The sequence below is a fragment of the Poecilia reticulata genome, chromosome 8 (genome assembly GCF_904066995.2).
Source record: "Poecilia reticulata chromosome 8, P_reticulata-male-v2, whole genome shotgun sequence".
NCBI classification, from domain to species: domain Eukaryota; kingdom Metazoa; phylum Chordata; class Actinopteri; order Cyprinodontiformes; family Poeciliidae; genus Poecilia; species Poecilia reticulata.
In genome coordinates this window covers 22,987,219-23,003,204 of record NC_088837.1, presented here as the reverse complement: position 1 = coordinate 23,003,204, position 15,986 = coordinate 22,987,219, and the positions used below count along the sequence as shown (strand labels likewise).

Below are 15,986 nucleotides of genomic sequence, written 5' to 3'. Positions count from 1 at the left end.
CCGAGTCAGTAAAAAGCTGTTGCAATGGCAACTCAATCAACATCAACAACCAATATGTGTTATTTTTATAGATTCAAGACCTGCTTTTTTATTTTTTACTCTATTAAGTGCAGAAGCTTTTCAGTTCTATGTCCATATTGTTTTCTCAAACTCCTCGTCGGTGGTCGTTGCAGTTATTCAGTTATTCCCTCACACTAAGTCTGGATGTGCTTGAGGTTTCTCTCCACTGCCACCACATCCTCATCAATCAGTGACTCATTAAGCTGACTTAGATTCCTAACTTTGACTAAAGGGCAATATAAACTCACTCAAACTCTTAAAAATCAAGGATCTGGTGGGACTGTGTTTCATTGAAAGTCAACATGACTGGATCATGTATTCATGGTGTTGGAAAAATACTTTTTCTGTATTTGTTTTAGACATTTGGTACAATTTAAATACACTGAACTCATTATCTCCAGACTCTCTCACTAATTTACCAAAACTAAGTTAGTATTTGTCATATTCTCACCTTCATAGAGTCACTTAAACATTATTGGATGGTTTACATTCAAAGTTTCGAACGTGGATTTCTTTAGCTTCACATCCAGAAATGTAAACATCGCTAGTAAGCCATCTTAATAGGGGAACATTTTGCCACTTATTGTCTATTTTCCAAGCCGTTTAGTCACATCTCTTTGGAGGAATCAATTAAAATCCTTTTAAACCAGTGGTGTCGAACTCATTTTCATTTTGGGCCTTATCGAAAATCTGAATGTTCTCAAAGGGCCGGTTGTTCAAGAATATATTGATAAAAACCATTAAATTGTTAAAATATTAATAAATAGATGTTTCATCCAATAAGTGTTTCTTAAAGTGAAATTATATTGATAATTCACACTAATTAGTCCAACCAGTACTTGGTGATTGTTTTTGTGTTTTTTTGCAATCAAAATCGTAGATTTTGTAGTGATAATATAGGAATATTTGTCAGGATTTTTTACGATATTTGCGCTAATATATGATGTTAAATGTGACTTTTTATTAATTGCTGTATCAGTCACATATATAACTTGACATCAAGTGAGGTTAAATTAATGTTTTTGGCCATTTTTGAGAAAAAATGTCAGTAAAATCAGAAACAATGTGGGGATCTGTTGATTTTGTGTGAATTTTGCGTATTTGTGAAAAACTGGAGGGACTTATTGATGTAATCTGGAGTCTGGAGGGCCACATAAAAAGCTACGGCGGGACAGATTTGGCCCCCGGGCCTTGAGTTTGACACATGTGTTTTAAACTGAATTTTTGCAGCGGTCCAGAAAGGGTTTCACACGTCACTTTGGATCCTGACCTTAATTTATGGATTAAATGAAGAAATTATGTTTTTATGTATTCTTAAAAGGAAAACACGTCCCTGAAATCATATTTTAAATCCCTTCAGCCCTGCTAGTCTCCAGACAGAACGTGAATATTTATTTCCATCAATCCGTTGTCTCACTTTTCTGTTGTAGTTACAGTTGCTATGGAAATCCTCGGGAACAGGGGGACTCCCTGCAAACATTATGATCATTTCTCTGCCCAGGAACTCCCTTTCACTTTGGCTTAGTCAAACTGGTCAAATGTAACCCAGCTGGATCTTGTGGCAAGTTTCTACAAGACTAAATGGGAGTTGGCCCATTGCATAAGAAAATTATGTAAACACGCTGCCTTGTTTCCAGGGAAGCAAGAAAATGAAGACAACATTGTTACTGGGTGGAAAGGAAACAAGTGGAATATAGAAACAAATGAAAAACAAAGAAATGAACAAATAAAACACAGTTTCCAAGTGGCAACGAAACCAAAAGCCACCCATGAATGATGTCCATAAAGTAAAAAAAAAAAGAAAAAAAGAACAGTGGTGCACATGAAGAATAAATTACTCTTTATTTATAATTATAAAAAGATTACTAAAAACAAAAACAAATTTGAATATGATGTTAAATAAAACATATTTAATACACATTTACAAAATAAACAATGCTTGTTTGTCCTTTTGGTCATAACATATAAACTCAGAATGAAGGCGACCGAAAAGAAAAGTCATTTTGAATGATACGTGATTTTATAGCTTACCATAAACTGTATTGCATTTGCTTTTGAAATGCAGCAGTCAACAAGTTTACACCATCCAGTCCGACTTTCAGACAGCACCCGCCTTTCTTTTTAACGACACCAATGAGCGTTTTTAGCGCCTTCAAAACGAGTAATTACATCACTAAACTGCATCATTGCGGTAATACATTTGCATTTTTAAAGGGAAAAGCTCAAACATACATTCTGGAAGGTAAGGCAATGACACCGTTACTGAATGACAGGCAGGTCTGGAACACAGATATTGACACAAGAGCTCAATATTTCAGTCAGAGGTGCTAAATTTTCCTTCAGTGGTTTGTTCACTGCAAAAACACAAAACCTTACCAAGGATTTCTTGTCTATTTTCTAGTGCAAACATCTTACTATACTTGAAATAATACAAAACTAACTTACAAGTAGCTATTCAGCAAAAAAAATAGGAGCTTGTTTTAGGTCAATAATTCCTTAATATTCATTTTAATAAAGTTCAACTGGGAAATTATTTCACTTATTAACGAGACATTTTCCCCATGTTATAAGTGAATTAATCTGCTGTGGAACTAAAACTGGGTTGCTAGGCAACGGGCTGGGCTTGGCTGGCGTTGCTAGGTAACGGCACAATTGAACTAGAACTTTTCCATCAATATTAAGGAATTATTGACTGAAAAAAAAAAAGCTTAGTGTGGATGAAAAAAGTACTAGCTCTGAGTGAAATAATTTGACAGTTGAGCAAAATGTTTTCCCGTATCTTTGTTTCCACCTTCCTAAAGTCATTCTTTGCCCAAAATAGGGGGTTTTTCTTGCCCAAAACATCCTTTGGAAAGAAAGAGGTGCTGATTCTTTTGCCCAAATTATTGGCATATCATTAAAATAAACTCTTATAACTTACAGACCAAAATTACTTAATCTTTTGCAGTCCGTTAGGAAATCTTTCATATAAAATATCATTTATAGACCACCACACTACTGAAGAAGCCAGAAATGGTGTATTCTTGTGATTAAGATGTGATTTAACATTTTATTTTCAGTCTTCATCAGCGTCTGCATGCACCTGCAGGTTTTCGCAGGTCAGGGTGTTTCAAGAAACACAAGTCCTTCTGGATCTGGATCCCGCTCATTTACATAGCAGCGTGTGAAAAGACTTTGTAGTGGCCCAGGTGAAGCTAGCTGTCCTTTTGCTTGTCTATTGGGAATGTTCTAATCCACGACTGCGTTCGCGCTAGACACTGACTCCAGTCGTAAAGGGGATAGTACTGGAAATACCTCTGCGCCTTGTCCGTTTCCACCGTGAAGGTGGTGCTGGCCACCGCCAGCGTGTATCGGTTCAGCAGCGGCGTGTAGTTGTAGAACGGGCTCAGTATGAAGCGCAGAAAGTCGTTCAGGATGGCCAGGAAACAGAGGACGATTCCCGGCATGCAGACCTTACGGAAGTTGAACTCGGACAGCAACTCCATGTTGAAGTCCTCGTAGCTTTTGTAGGGCGACTCGTCGTAGCAGAAGAAAGCTTCGCCGCCAACTTTCTCCGGATTCATCTTCAGGGCTCGAGCTGCGAGTACATGCATCCAGGCGACGTTACCTAGCAACACAAACAGAGGGGTAAATACCAACTTGCTCTCTCAAGTCTCTCCAGCAGTCAGTCACATGAGAAATGTAGACATTTCGCCAAAAACTACAAGGTTGATAGGATCGAAACATCAAAAGAAAACATTTCAGATGCAAGAAGTAGGCGTGTGTGGGAGGTCATCCTGACTAACTCTGAAACTGAGTAATGGCAGAAGCATGAAAAATCTCCACCCTGGATTTGATGCTCTCTTTGAACGGTTAATTACGGCGTTGTGTGCAAACAGCTGAATCACCACACTTTAGAAACAAATTTTTCTAGAAAAAACTGAATTTCAAAAGTCAAGAATTTTCAGCTTTTGAAAATTTCTGACATTAACATAAAAATTTCTCAGTTTTTCTGTAGCTAATTTTAGATTTTTCAAACTCTGAAATTTCCAAATTTTTTCTAGAAAAGTTCTAACAATTAAAAAATTTCTGACTATTTTGGCAGAAACTTACTCCTCCTTTTTGGTTTTATTAATCTACGTACAATGGTCCCAATGTGTCGCAAAACAAACTATGGATGCAAACAATAAATTGTCAATTAATAATTTATTAGATTAAAATTTGTTCCAATCGATTGTCTAAGACAACGTATTAGTGTTTAGGTTGTTGTAGTTTAATCTTTTTTTAAACCCAGAGTATCTATGTTATGGAAATAATGTTAATTCTCCTGATACAGGAAAAAAAAACTACAGATTTAAAAAAACGGCCATGTAGCATTTAATCATTCGTCGATCAATAATGTATAAAACACAGAACGATGTGAAATATTTCTACAGTTGTTCCTCTTCACAAATGCCTAATTATTTCCTTACACATCCGTTTCTAGCAGCTGCTCAAGAGCTTTGATCTTGATATGAATATTATCAAGTGCAAACATCTTAACAACCTTCTGAGAAACGCAGAGGAAGTGCTGCTGTTACATTTACTTCCGCTTCCGGTTTTGCCCCGAATGCAAGTTGCTGTACCTTGAAATGCACTAAACCGGCTTAAAAGAAAAAGAAAACCAAAAGCAAGCCGCTCTTCTGGAGGAAAAGTAGATTGTAGTCTTTGGACATGGAGGTTTCTACCTGCGTAGACTCGGCCGTGCTCGATGTGATCTGGGACGCCGCCGATGACCAGGCCTCCCCTCTCCACAGCCAGGTTGTAGAAGTCTCTCATCAGCAGGTGGCCTTCGCCGTAGATCCCCGTCGGTCTCAGCGAACAGGTGTACAAACACTTCCCACCCTTTACCTGCGCAGAACGCAAACAAACAAGTTCATTCATACTGCACATGTCAACAAAGTGCTTTACATCGTGAAAACATCACATAGACAAGAATTAAAAACAAGTAACAGACATTACATTTTAATTGCCAGCGTTAAAATCATCAATACACGTCAAATATGTGTATGTGCATTTTATGCGTTTCTCTAGATCTTGCCGACTCCTTTAATCTGAAGGTGATAGGAGGCCGACTTTGTAACCGTCTTTATGTGAAGGTTCAGGTCTGAGCTCATCACTACACCCAGATTTCACGCCTGATCGAGTTTCTAGCTGTGACAACTGAAGCTGTGCGCTGATTCTTGGTTGTTCAAACCCCTGTTAGAAAACCCTTTAACCTCAAAAAAAGAAAAGAAAAAAAACATTCCTAAATGGGTCAGTTGGGTTTGGATTGCATAAAGCAGAATAACATCCCAGTGAGGCAACAAGGGAGGTGGAGGCGCATTCTGTGGCCGACGTTGCTCAAGGAAAACCCCCCTGTGAAGCCCACCAGGCCTTCCACAGTGATTAAGCAAACCACAGTTGTTCATGTTTTTTAGTTTCAAGCTAACTTTACTTCAACAGTTTTGCAGGGATTTGGAGAAATGATCTCGAATAATTACATTACAGTGAATAAACACGACGTCAACAGCTCAAATGTGACGTTTCATGCACTCGCCCTGCAGGGAGGGCAGAAAGAAGCTCTTCAAATAACAAGCAGAGCACTTAGAAGCTACACCCAAGTAAGAGCAGAATTACTTCCACGTATTTTTACTCTAAACTAAAAAGTAGCCGTCACTCAAGCTCAGAGTAACTCGTCAAAATATAAAAGTTACGTGGAAATTTTTGCATTTTAAAATATCAAAAATGAAAATATTTCAGATAAATAACATGATTACAAAATCAGGCAAAAGAACTTTTCGACTTAAAACTTACAAAGCTTTAACAAAAGTGTGTTTATCCGGTGAATTTTTGGTTAAAACGAGCTTTTTCTCCATTCAGAAGGAATTTTACTCATGTAAGAGTAGCGATAGAGCAGCGATTCAGTATATTTCAGTACATTTGTACTCAAATAAAAGTGAAAAATATCCATACTCAAGAGTGAAAAATAATTTGGCAAAAACTTTACTCAAATACTGAGTAACTAATCAAAACACAGATGGTTTAATATGTAAAAATGACATCGTCACACCCACCCAGCATTTTAGGAACCAAAATGAAAATCATTTCATCAGGCAAAAGATTCGATTTTGTAAATATAAAACTAATGAAACTTTTTCAAAAACTGCAGATATCTTTGGTGAAATTTTTTTCTAAAACATGTTTACTCTTCACTTAATGAAGTTTCTCACAATGGGTAAATAATCCACAAATCTTAGTCAAGTAATAGTAAAAATACCCCTGAAAGTAGATTTGATACTGAAAAGCTACTCGGGTAAATGTAACCAGCCACCGTCCAGCTCTGAAAACAAAGTCTTACCTGACTGCCGTTCGCTCTCAGGACAATATTCTCCGCCTTTGCTTTACTCTTGGGATACGCCATGGTGTGCTTCACTTCATATTTTGTGTCTTCATTTCCTCTGCAAAGAAAAAAAAACACATTTAAAACTCTGAAAATCATCTCATTTTAATGTAAATATCAGGCGAGGGCTGCTGGGAGTTTCTCTGCACGTATAATCATGGAAACATGTCGGATGAGCAGATAAAGTTCCTTTGACTCTTGGCCTGAATGAGAAAAATGCATTTCAAGCAAATTCCTTCAGTCAAAACAAACGTTTGCAAAGATCGATGAACATTTTCAGAACATTCATCCTGCGCAGCCCTTTGGCCCGCTCTGAGTTTGCGTTCCTGAATCAGCGCACGTCTCTTTCAGGGCGAACAAAGCTTCATTGTTTCACCATAACTTCATGCTGTAACCATCAGGGGAAAAGCTGAATAACTCTGATGAGACGCTGCCGGGATGCGAGGCGGAGAGGTTTGCCGCAGCACGTTTCGAATGAAGTAACCCACCTCATTTTATAAATATTCTGACTGAGTTTTATCTTGCAACTGCGATCCATCACCATTAACGTCATGACCTCACCTGCTGCAGGCAAACGCAGCCAAGCTTTCTTAAATATCAACATACCACGGAGGAAAAACAAGCAGCCTGTCTGATCCAGAAGTTAACTCACCTCAAAGACCGCAACGGGGAAAATAATTGATGAATAAGGATGAACTTAGAAAAAACAAACTTCTGCGTCTCCAGGACTCTTGTTTTCTTTAGATCTTAATGATCTCTGTTGACTTTTGTTGCTGGAAATGTTTCAGGCTAAAGGCTAAACACAGAAAGATCAAGTTTTAAATTGACTGCTGGAAGATAAAATGCTGTTTCGAGCCATGAAAGGATTTTATTTGGATTCAATTGAAAGACTCAAATAAAAACAAGGAACTAAACTAAGGTTTTGAAAGCGGCCTAGTCAAAGTTTGGACTCATTTCCAGTTTTCTCAGATACACTGTCAAGTTCAGGGGTCAAAAATTCTTATTATTTTTGATTGGTTTGTATTTACTAAGGTCGTGTTTGATAGATATACAAATTTGGTTCATGATTTCAAGCCAGCGGTGTCCAACGTGTGGCCCGAGGGCCATTTGTGGCCCTTGAAATGATTTTGTTCGGCCCCTAACCAGACGTCAACAATAGTAAAAAATGTGCAAAACAAAACAGAAAACGACTGATGAAGCTAAAAACTTTCTAAATCGAGTTTCATCTTATGCATCTTTACCGGTGTGCAGATTTTGTTAACATTTTCGTTTATTGTTGAGCAGTAAAAACTAAAAAAAAAAAAAAAAAAGAATCAAACAAATTTTAAAATTTTTATTTTAATACATTTTGTGGCCTGTCAGTAGTTTCAACTTGCTAGCGCTAGCAGTTTTTAAACATTTAAGAATAGCGACTTTACAGGAAGTACAGCCAAACACTCGTGAGATTGTTTGTTTTTTTTTTTTTTTGTTTTTTTTTTAGGAGAACACATTTTGAAAATGCACTAAAAATAAAAACATGAGTCAGATTTTGCAGCTATATTTACATGACACGGACCTGAAGTTCCCCCTTTTTCCAAGTCAACCTCATCTGCAACGCGTCACGTTTTTCTCTCTCCAGAATCAGCAGGATGGAAACTAATCACAAGGTTTGACGTCGCAGAAACTCAGACCTGTTCTCATGCATGTTGGTTGTGGTCGGCTAATCACAGGGCAGGACGTCTCTTCCGAAAACGACGCCGACGTGTGCAGACGGCATGTCGTTTAGTCACACCGACCCAGAACTAAACATCCACCCTCCAAATGTGAAGTCAAAACAAGAGTCAAAGGCGCCAAGTGTAGCTGGAAATAAACCGAAGCTGGTGATTGAGGGGAATGTTTATAATAATAATAACACAGAGGCGCGACTGTTGTTGCATGACGATTTGATGACGGGCGAGGAATGTTTCCAATACAAGCCGCAGACGGCGTCTGTACGGTAACGCTAAATACCAATCATACACAACATCACAGACTGCAGGCTGCTGCTTTCATGTCTCCCCTAAAAAAATATTTTTGGCACCAAAATTGTAAAGTAGAAAGTTCTTGTGGGTGAAAAATACTTGATTTTCAAACTAAAACAATAAAGTACACATGGAATATTTTAGCTGCAGAAATTAGTTGGTGTGACTTCTGCAGAAAATTGATCTGAAATTCATGAAAGGTCCAAAATATCTTCATTTTTGTCTTATTAAAATTAAAAAAAGGCTTAGAATTTCTTATATTTAATTTCTCTTTGGGATTAATAAATAATTTTTCAATTTGAATAAAACTTTTGGGTCAACTCTCCAAGGTTATTTTGGGTTTCATCAAGATTATGAATGTTCTTAAAGGGAAGATATTTTAAATATCCAAAATAAATGAACATAACAACAAATAAGAATAAGACAAAGTGTAAACAAAACTGTCCTTCAAAAAAAAACACACAAAAAAAACACTTGTCTTGTTTTTGGTAGAAATAGAAAAACTATAAATCATGCAAATAGAAAATGAGGTCATTTTAATTAATCGTGTAATAAATTGATTTATTGGTTATTGTGACAGGCGCAGGCGGGCCGGATTTGGCCCTCGGGCCTCGAGTTTTGACACACGTTCTCTGGTTTTCTCATAAACAAGAAATATTAATCTACAACTTGTGAAATGCCTGGTAAAATTTACACCAGTCTTGAATTGTAGTCAGCGGCCCCACTAATGCATTCTGAGGACCACAAATGGCCCCCCTGCCGCACTTTGGACACCCCTAAATGAAGTTCACAGCCTTCCTGATGAACATTTTTCATACTTTGAGTTATGATGGTTTTGAAGCCACCCAGTCTTAATCATATCCTGTCCTTCCCTCATGTTTTACATTATTATTGTTTTGTTTTCCCAGAAAAACAGGAAGTCGGTCGGACAACATCTGGATTAACGCCATGTGGAAAACACATGGCAGAAAGAAGAGAGACAGAGGGAACATCAAAGAGGACTTTTCCAGTTGCTAATGATGAGGAATGACGTTTACCTCTTGAAATGATCGCCCTTCACGTTGGGTCCAATCACTTCCATGCTGCTGGTGTAGACGAGGCGCTCGACGCCACATTCCACGCACGCTCGGATCACGTTCTCCGTTCCTGACGGCAAAATCAACAAAGAACATTTAAATTTCACTCAACATTAAATAAAGCCTTACTGAAACAAATGAGCGTCTCTGTTCTTCCCGGATGAGAAGTTAAAAGCAGATTAAATCGCGGTCTGGGATCCACATGCGGACTGGAGGCCTTTCCCCCCCCACCCCCCGTTTGCGCTCAAACTAAATCTGGACTCCATTATCGAAGCCGGACAGCCGTTGGAAAGAAACACGCAAAACGACGACAGGAAACAGGAAACGTCTTATTGTGGCATTGAAAACGGCAGATTTATTATTACTCATCTGATATTTTGCAACATTGGACTCTGATTCCTCTGTTACATTTTAAATTTTCTTTGGCAGTAGATGACTAGATTAAAGTATAGCAGAGTTAATTTTTAAAAAAAGAAGTTTATTTTATGCTCCACAACCAGATCCACTTAAAAACATGGTCCGCTGCTGCCAACTCACCAGGTCGTTGCTACGCAACCAAAGAGTGACTGGGTTGCTAGGTAACCAAAGAGTGAGTGAGTGAGTTGATTCCAACAGAAATTATTGGATATTTTAACCAATGTATTATATATATATATATATATATATATTATTATTTATTTATTACGTTGAAATCAAATATTTATTTTCCTTCTCACTAAAATAAAAGGTGCCAACGTGGTTTTTAGAGCTCCAGACGACAAAGATTTGAACTGCGACGCAGGACTTTTGAATCTGAAACCCAGAGGGGCTTTTTATCTCAGGTTGGAAGGAAATGGTTAACGAGAAGCAGGAGCTCTGGGGAACCAGGGAGGATTCTCTGAATGTCTGTCATTCCTTAAAATCATAACTGAATGAGAAACCAGGTTGAGCCACTTTGCTTTATTAAATAAAGCAAAACTAAGTCGGAATCAAACCTCACCGTTGGATTCTCATGAACGCGGGAATCAGTCTTCTAATTAGTCAACTCAGGATGAATCTGTTGTGTTGCTGCTGCTGCTGCTGCTGCTGTGCAAAGGGATATTCATAAAGCCCAGTCAGCCAACAGACAACAAAAGCATCTTTTGTCCGTTTTGTTGAATCACTCCTATCTGATCCAACCCGGTCGCCCGAGTCCAGCTGAGAAGCACAAATCTAAAAACCAAACAATAGAATTGAGTTTCTTTCTTTATTAATGAGGCGTCATGTTTGATTTTAGCCATCCTGCTTTTGTGAGCCATTTATGTGCAACAGACACAAAGATATTCCCAGAAATGTGTTTTCAAAGATAAGGCTGACAATAATACAAAATACTGTGTTTGTGCTGCATTGTTGGACACAAACAGACAGATGAGTCACTCTGTGGGATTTATTGAAAATAAAACCAAAGCAGAAACTACAGACGGCAAAATTTTAGAGAAAACTTTCGTTTCTAGTTTCAATTACTCTCCTACAAACAACTTCTGTGTGTTTCTAGAAGCATCAGCTTCACAGTTTCCCATAAATTAGATAATAAAATCAACAGTAACTCCACTGTGTGCAATGATTTATGCTCATGGCGCTTTGGGAATCAACCTAATGGGGCTGAAATCTCATCTTCTCCATCTAAGACATGGTCTTTTGCATTGTTTGAGTCGATTCAGCAGTTCTCAACCTCTTATTCGACTTTCTGGTCTGGGATTCGTGCAAAGTTCTAGTTTTGTTGGAGTTTGGAGCATGAAGCACGATGTCAGATACTTTCTTTTTTTTCCCCCCAATGCGTTGAAACCTGAGTAAATCTGTTGACGTGGTTCCTGTCAATGGTGGCTCTGTGAGTGGAAATGTTCCCTCCCTGCTCAGGAAGCCAAGCTGCTAAAACTATTTTGCTGGAAACTTTTGAACACTAAACGTGACCCATTACGCTTCCTTGAACAGGGTAGGGTGGGTTTACAGGCTTTACAAAACATGTTCATTACTTCTTTTGCACAAAATCATTTTCAGATAGTGAGATTTTAGTCTGCTCAGTTCACAATGAGCTCGCTCATCACTTTAAATCCAAACAAGCTGCTGCTGGCCACGCCCACCCAGCTCAACGTTTACACTCACACATGAAAATGGCTACAAAACATGCAGAATTGGAGCCTGAAGCACAAGCAACCAAAACGCAGTAAGTGTTTCTTTTTTTTTTAATGCCAAGTAAACAACAAAACACTTGTCTTTTCCAGCAGCCGTTGTACAGCACATACAGCAATAAAACCAACTGACCAACAGTGCTGGAGCTCTGCTGGGGTTGCTAGGTAACGGGCGGAACTCTCCTGGGGTTGCTAGGTGACGGGCTGAGCTTTGCTAGGGTTACAAGATGAGGGGCAGTGCCTGCTCATTTGTGACGTTACTTTTGAAAGATTTTTGAATTATCCAGACTCCAATAAATATTAACTTATTGCCAAAAAACATCTGGAAGGATTTTATTTATTTATTTTTTTTTTTTAAGCGCTTGGGCAGAGAGAATTTTGTGGTTTCCCATGAAGTAATTTGCCAGATTAAAAACCACCAAGCTACTAGCGAGCAGTTAAAGCTTCAGTTGTGGAAACATCGTTGAACCGCAGGAGTGTTTCGAAATCCTGATCGTCATGGAGCGTGACTGCATGTTGTGAATGTTTTCTCTTTAACACAACTTCCTTTGATGTTACGCTAAAATTGGACGTCACTATAACTGAACCTGCAAGAGTCTTTCCTCAGAAACAGTGCGTAGGAAAAACAAAAGCATCTGCAGAGGCAGGTAGTAACTAGTTATTACTCGTACATTTACTTGAACTTTTTGGGGAAAAAAGTTGTTCGAGTAAATTTACCTGAATTAACCAAATCACCTTTGGTCAATTTTCAACATGGATAATTAACCAAAGGTAATTTCCCATATGGTTACTTTTTACTTTCACTACAGTGCAATTTTTTGTACTCCATCTACCTCTGAAACATGGCATTTATTTTCTCCTGAGGACAAATACTTTATGAAGAACAAAAAAAAAAATCATTTCCTGGAATCTGGTTACAGTATAGAAACAAATCCCAACATTAAACCAGTGATATGTTCCAGTTTTTAGGGAACTAACTGGGAAAAATATGATCCAACTTCCTGATAGTTTCCGTTTTGATCCCGTCACGGACACGCCATCCTTTGTCACTACCCAAAGGTGTGGATTTCCTCAGAAATCATTTCCTTTCTTCCTGTTATCATTCAGGTCACGCCACCTCCGGGACGTACCTGTGACGTTGACGGAGTAGATGAGGGATGCTGGGACTTTGTGCCAGACATCCACGAGGCTGGCAGAGTGGATTACAACGTCGACCCCTTTGGTGGCCTCCAACACGCTGTTGTAATCTGTGATGTCTCCTTGGATTAAAGTCACTTCCACCTCATCTGCATAAGAAACAGGAAGCAAATACACCCATTATTGCATGCAAGGAAACAAAATGTTTTCCAAAGAATTTCAGGACATAATGGAAAAAGACATAGATGGTTTACTAAGGATAATTAGGGATGTTTGTCAACAAACGTGTTCACTTCCTTGTTACAAAATTTCCATTCTTGCTTGCTTGCAACTGCACATTTGCCAGTAATTGTTTCCTTATCAGCTCAAGAGGAAATAGTCTTCCATCACATTATCCGCTCCTTTCTTTTGAAATGTGAACGAGATATGACGGCCATCAGATGAACTCACCCTGACATGTACAGGTTCATTATTGCGCAATACTGCTTTTAGTTGTGTTGAAATAAATGAGGTAAAATCTGAAATGATGTAAACATTTCAGATGTAACGTAGCTGTTTTACGCAACAGGTAAATTTCTCGGTCTCTTCTATGTAGCATAATCTGGTTCCGGTGGCTAAAGCTAACCGCTAAACGGATTAATTTCGACACTTATAAACCCGAAATCCGCAACATGTCCAGTCAAACACGTCACAGAAATGTACGCTAACGCTAAATTTCATTCACATAAAAGCTGATGATAATCTAGATTTCTACGCATGACGAAAATAATGTATTTTTGGAAAGAGGGAGTGTTTTATTTTGAAGAGTGCTTCGTCGTATCCGGTTTTGTCTTCTGTTTCGTGTTGCTAGGATACAAAAAGCCGTTATTCAAAAGGTAAAAACGTATTAGCCTCATGTTACGATTACAGAAGCTTTCACTGCGTAATTCACATATTTTACACAAAAAGATCTCTAGCCTCCAACTTCACAAATGTTGATTATAAATGGAACTTAAATATGATTCACTTTACCTTGTAATTATGTAAAATCATTAAATAAACTAGATTTATTTACGTATAAGTTATAAAAACGTGCAAATAATGTAAATAATTCGTAATCGGAGAAAATTTCAGACAAAAGAGGCAATAAATACAAAAACTATTATGTAATTTTCAGCAAACCTTATTCTTTCTTTTGACTGGAAATGCTTTTCACATGCGAGGATTATTCATTCAATATTCAAATTATAAGATATTTAATTGATCCCAAAGGGAAATTAAATGTTGTAATTCAAAATTCTTCTTGTATTGATTATTATTAATGGCGCAAATAGCCTCCAAACTCAATTTCCCCATGTGAAATAATTTTAAAAGTTAAGACAATGTTCACATAAACAAACATTTTCAAGCAATACAAACAAAAAACTGTTATATTGTTTTTGTTTTTATATTGTGGTTTTGACTGGAAATGCTTTACATGTTCCGTTCATTTCACATGGGAGGATTATTGATGGTGCACTGCCTCCAAATTTAGTTTCCCATGTAAAATATTGTGTAAAAAGTTAGTAAAAATAATGTTCAAATAAACAAAAGCAACCTTGGAGTTTATTTTATTGTGTTTTGGTCCATCTTGTAGACTTCGCCTGGGAGTGAAGAAGTGTGTTATCATTTGAAGCAAGGCCTTGAACTCCTGGTTTATCTCTGCTCTCATGCCTCGTCCTTGACTTGCTGTTATTTAATCCAACGCAAGCAAAAAAAACCAGCCAGAAAGGAACTGGACTCTTGAACCTCAGCTCAGAGAATCGGTTGCAAATGTTTTACCAGTTCAGACCAGTTTTAAAACGCTGAACACACAAGCCAGCATTTAATTTTTCCTTTCTCATCTCATCAGCACAGAGCTGGTAAAACTGCTGATCAGTCATCAGGAAGCACAACACGCTGCAGTCACATTTCATAATGACTGAATAAACCCGAACAAGGACGGAATGGCTCGTTTATTCAGCTACTCAGAGGTTATTCGTGTGATCATGAAGCAAATGATGCGAGCAGACAGAAAACCAAACATAGATAAGAGATTAATTATAGCTCATCTTTGCTCATATGATATAGGAAGGAAGTTGAAGCTGCAGAAGAAAAAAAAAATCCACTGTGCACCTTTTAAAACAGCGGGATATTTATGCCATCTTTAATTTCAACACGCAAGAAAAACCAATGAGTGTATTTTTTTGAATAAAATGAGGATATTTAACTGTAAACCAAACAACTGAACATTTCGATATTTGAATGTACAGAAACATGTTTATTTTCAAATCTGCTTAAATCATAAAAGCGCAGTCCAGTTATTATACATCACTGTAAAAGCCAGCAGACTTAAAAACGAAGCACTCCTCAGGTTTCAAACAAGATTACTGCGACAGAAACAAAAGAAAATAAAAGAAAAGAAAATAAAAAAAAAGAAAAGAAAAGAAAAGAAAGGTCGCTGCTCTCACCTGTCTTCCTCCGGTGGTGAAACCCAGCATATATGTGCTGGTCAAACACCCGCACCTCCGCCAGCTTCTCCTCTTTCTCTAGCAAAACATCGAGCAGGTGCTTGCCGAGGAAACCGCAGCCTCCCGTGATCAAATAGACGAGCGTCCGCTTGTTTTCTTCCATGGTGGAGCAGAGACTGAGCTTTCTGAGCGTTCACTGCGTCTGCACGAAGAACAGCTGACAGCCGGCGGAGGCGCCTTATCTGCAGGACAAGCTCCGCCCCTTTTTGGGAGGGACCAGCGGTGACCACCTGATCTATGACGTGTAGAAAGCGCTGTTTTTGTCATAAATTTGTCTTTTTAGAGTTTGGTGGTAACATTTATATTTACCTGAGTAACTCTTTAGAAAAAAATAAAATACTTTTAGTGGTATTTTTACTACTCTGTACTCTTTACTTTTACTTGAGTAATATTATGACGTAACGCTGCTCTGACGTGAGTAAAATTTCTGGATCCTTTACCAAGTGAATGAAAAACAAACATGTTTTAACCAAAACTTCACCAGACACAGACACACACCTGCAGTTTTTGTTATAGTTTCTTAAGTTTTTTTTTTTTTTTGAAAGAAACTGATTTTGATTTTTTTTTTCTTTTTATATTCTGTTATTTATATGAATTATTGTCATTTTAGTTCTTGAAATACCAAAATTTCCACTTAA

The 15,986-nt window shown here is 37.9% G+C and overlaps 1 protein-coding gene across 1 annotated transcript; it reads right to left on the bottom strand.

Moving 5' to 3' along the window:
• Nucleotides 1–3,089: 3,089 nt before the first annotated feature.
• hsd3b7 (hydroxy-delta-5-steroid dehydrogenase, 3 beta- and steroid delta-isomerase) lies at nt 3,090–15,552 on the bottom strand. The gene is made up of 6 exons (XM_008416327.3): nt 15,289–15,552; nt 12,814–12,969; nt 9,498–9,606; nt 6,419–6,518; nt 4,767–4,929; nt 3,090–3,667 (listed from the first exon to the last, which is right to left on the bottom strand). Exons 1-6 carry the CDS (start codon nt 15,449–15,451, stop codon nt 3,255–3,257), a joined length of 1,104 nt encoding a protein of 367 aa, XP_008414549.2. The 5' UTR covers nt 15,452–15,552; the 3' UTR covers nt 3,090–3,254.
• Between the last annotated feature and the right edge of the window lie 434 nt (nt 15,553–15,986).

Bases quoted from the DNA above. Each gene is read 5' to 3' on its own strand.
- hsd3b7 (XM_008416327.3), bottom strand. From the start codon at position 15,451: ATGGAAGAAAACAAGCGGACGCTCGTCTATTTGATCACGGGAGGCTGC. The intron at 9,607-12,813 runs GTACGTCCCGGA...TTTTGCCGTCAG, and splicing joins CTACTCCGTCAACGTCACAG to GAACGGAGAACGTGATCCGA. The intron at 6,519-9,497 runs GTAAACGTCATT...TTTTCTTTGCAG, and splicing joins AAGGGCGATCATTTCAAGAG to AGGAAATGAAGACACAAAAT.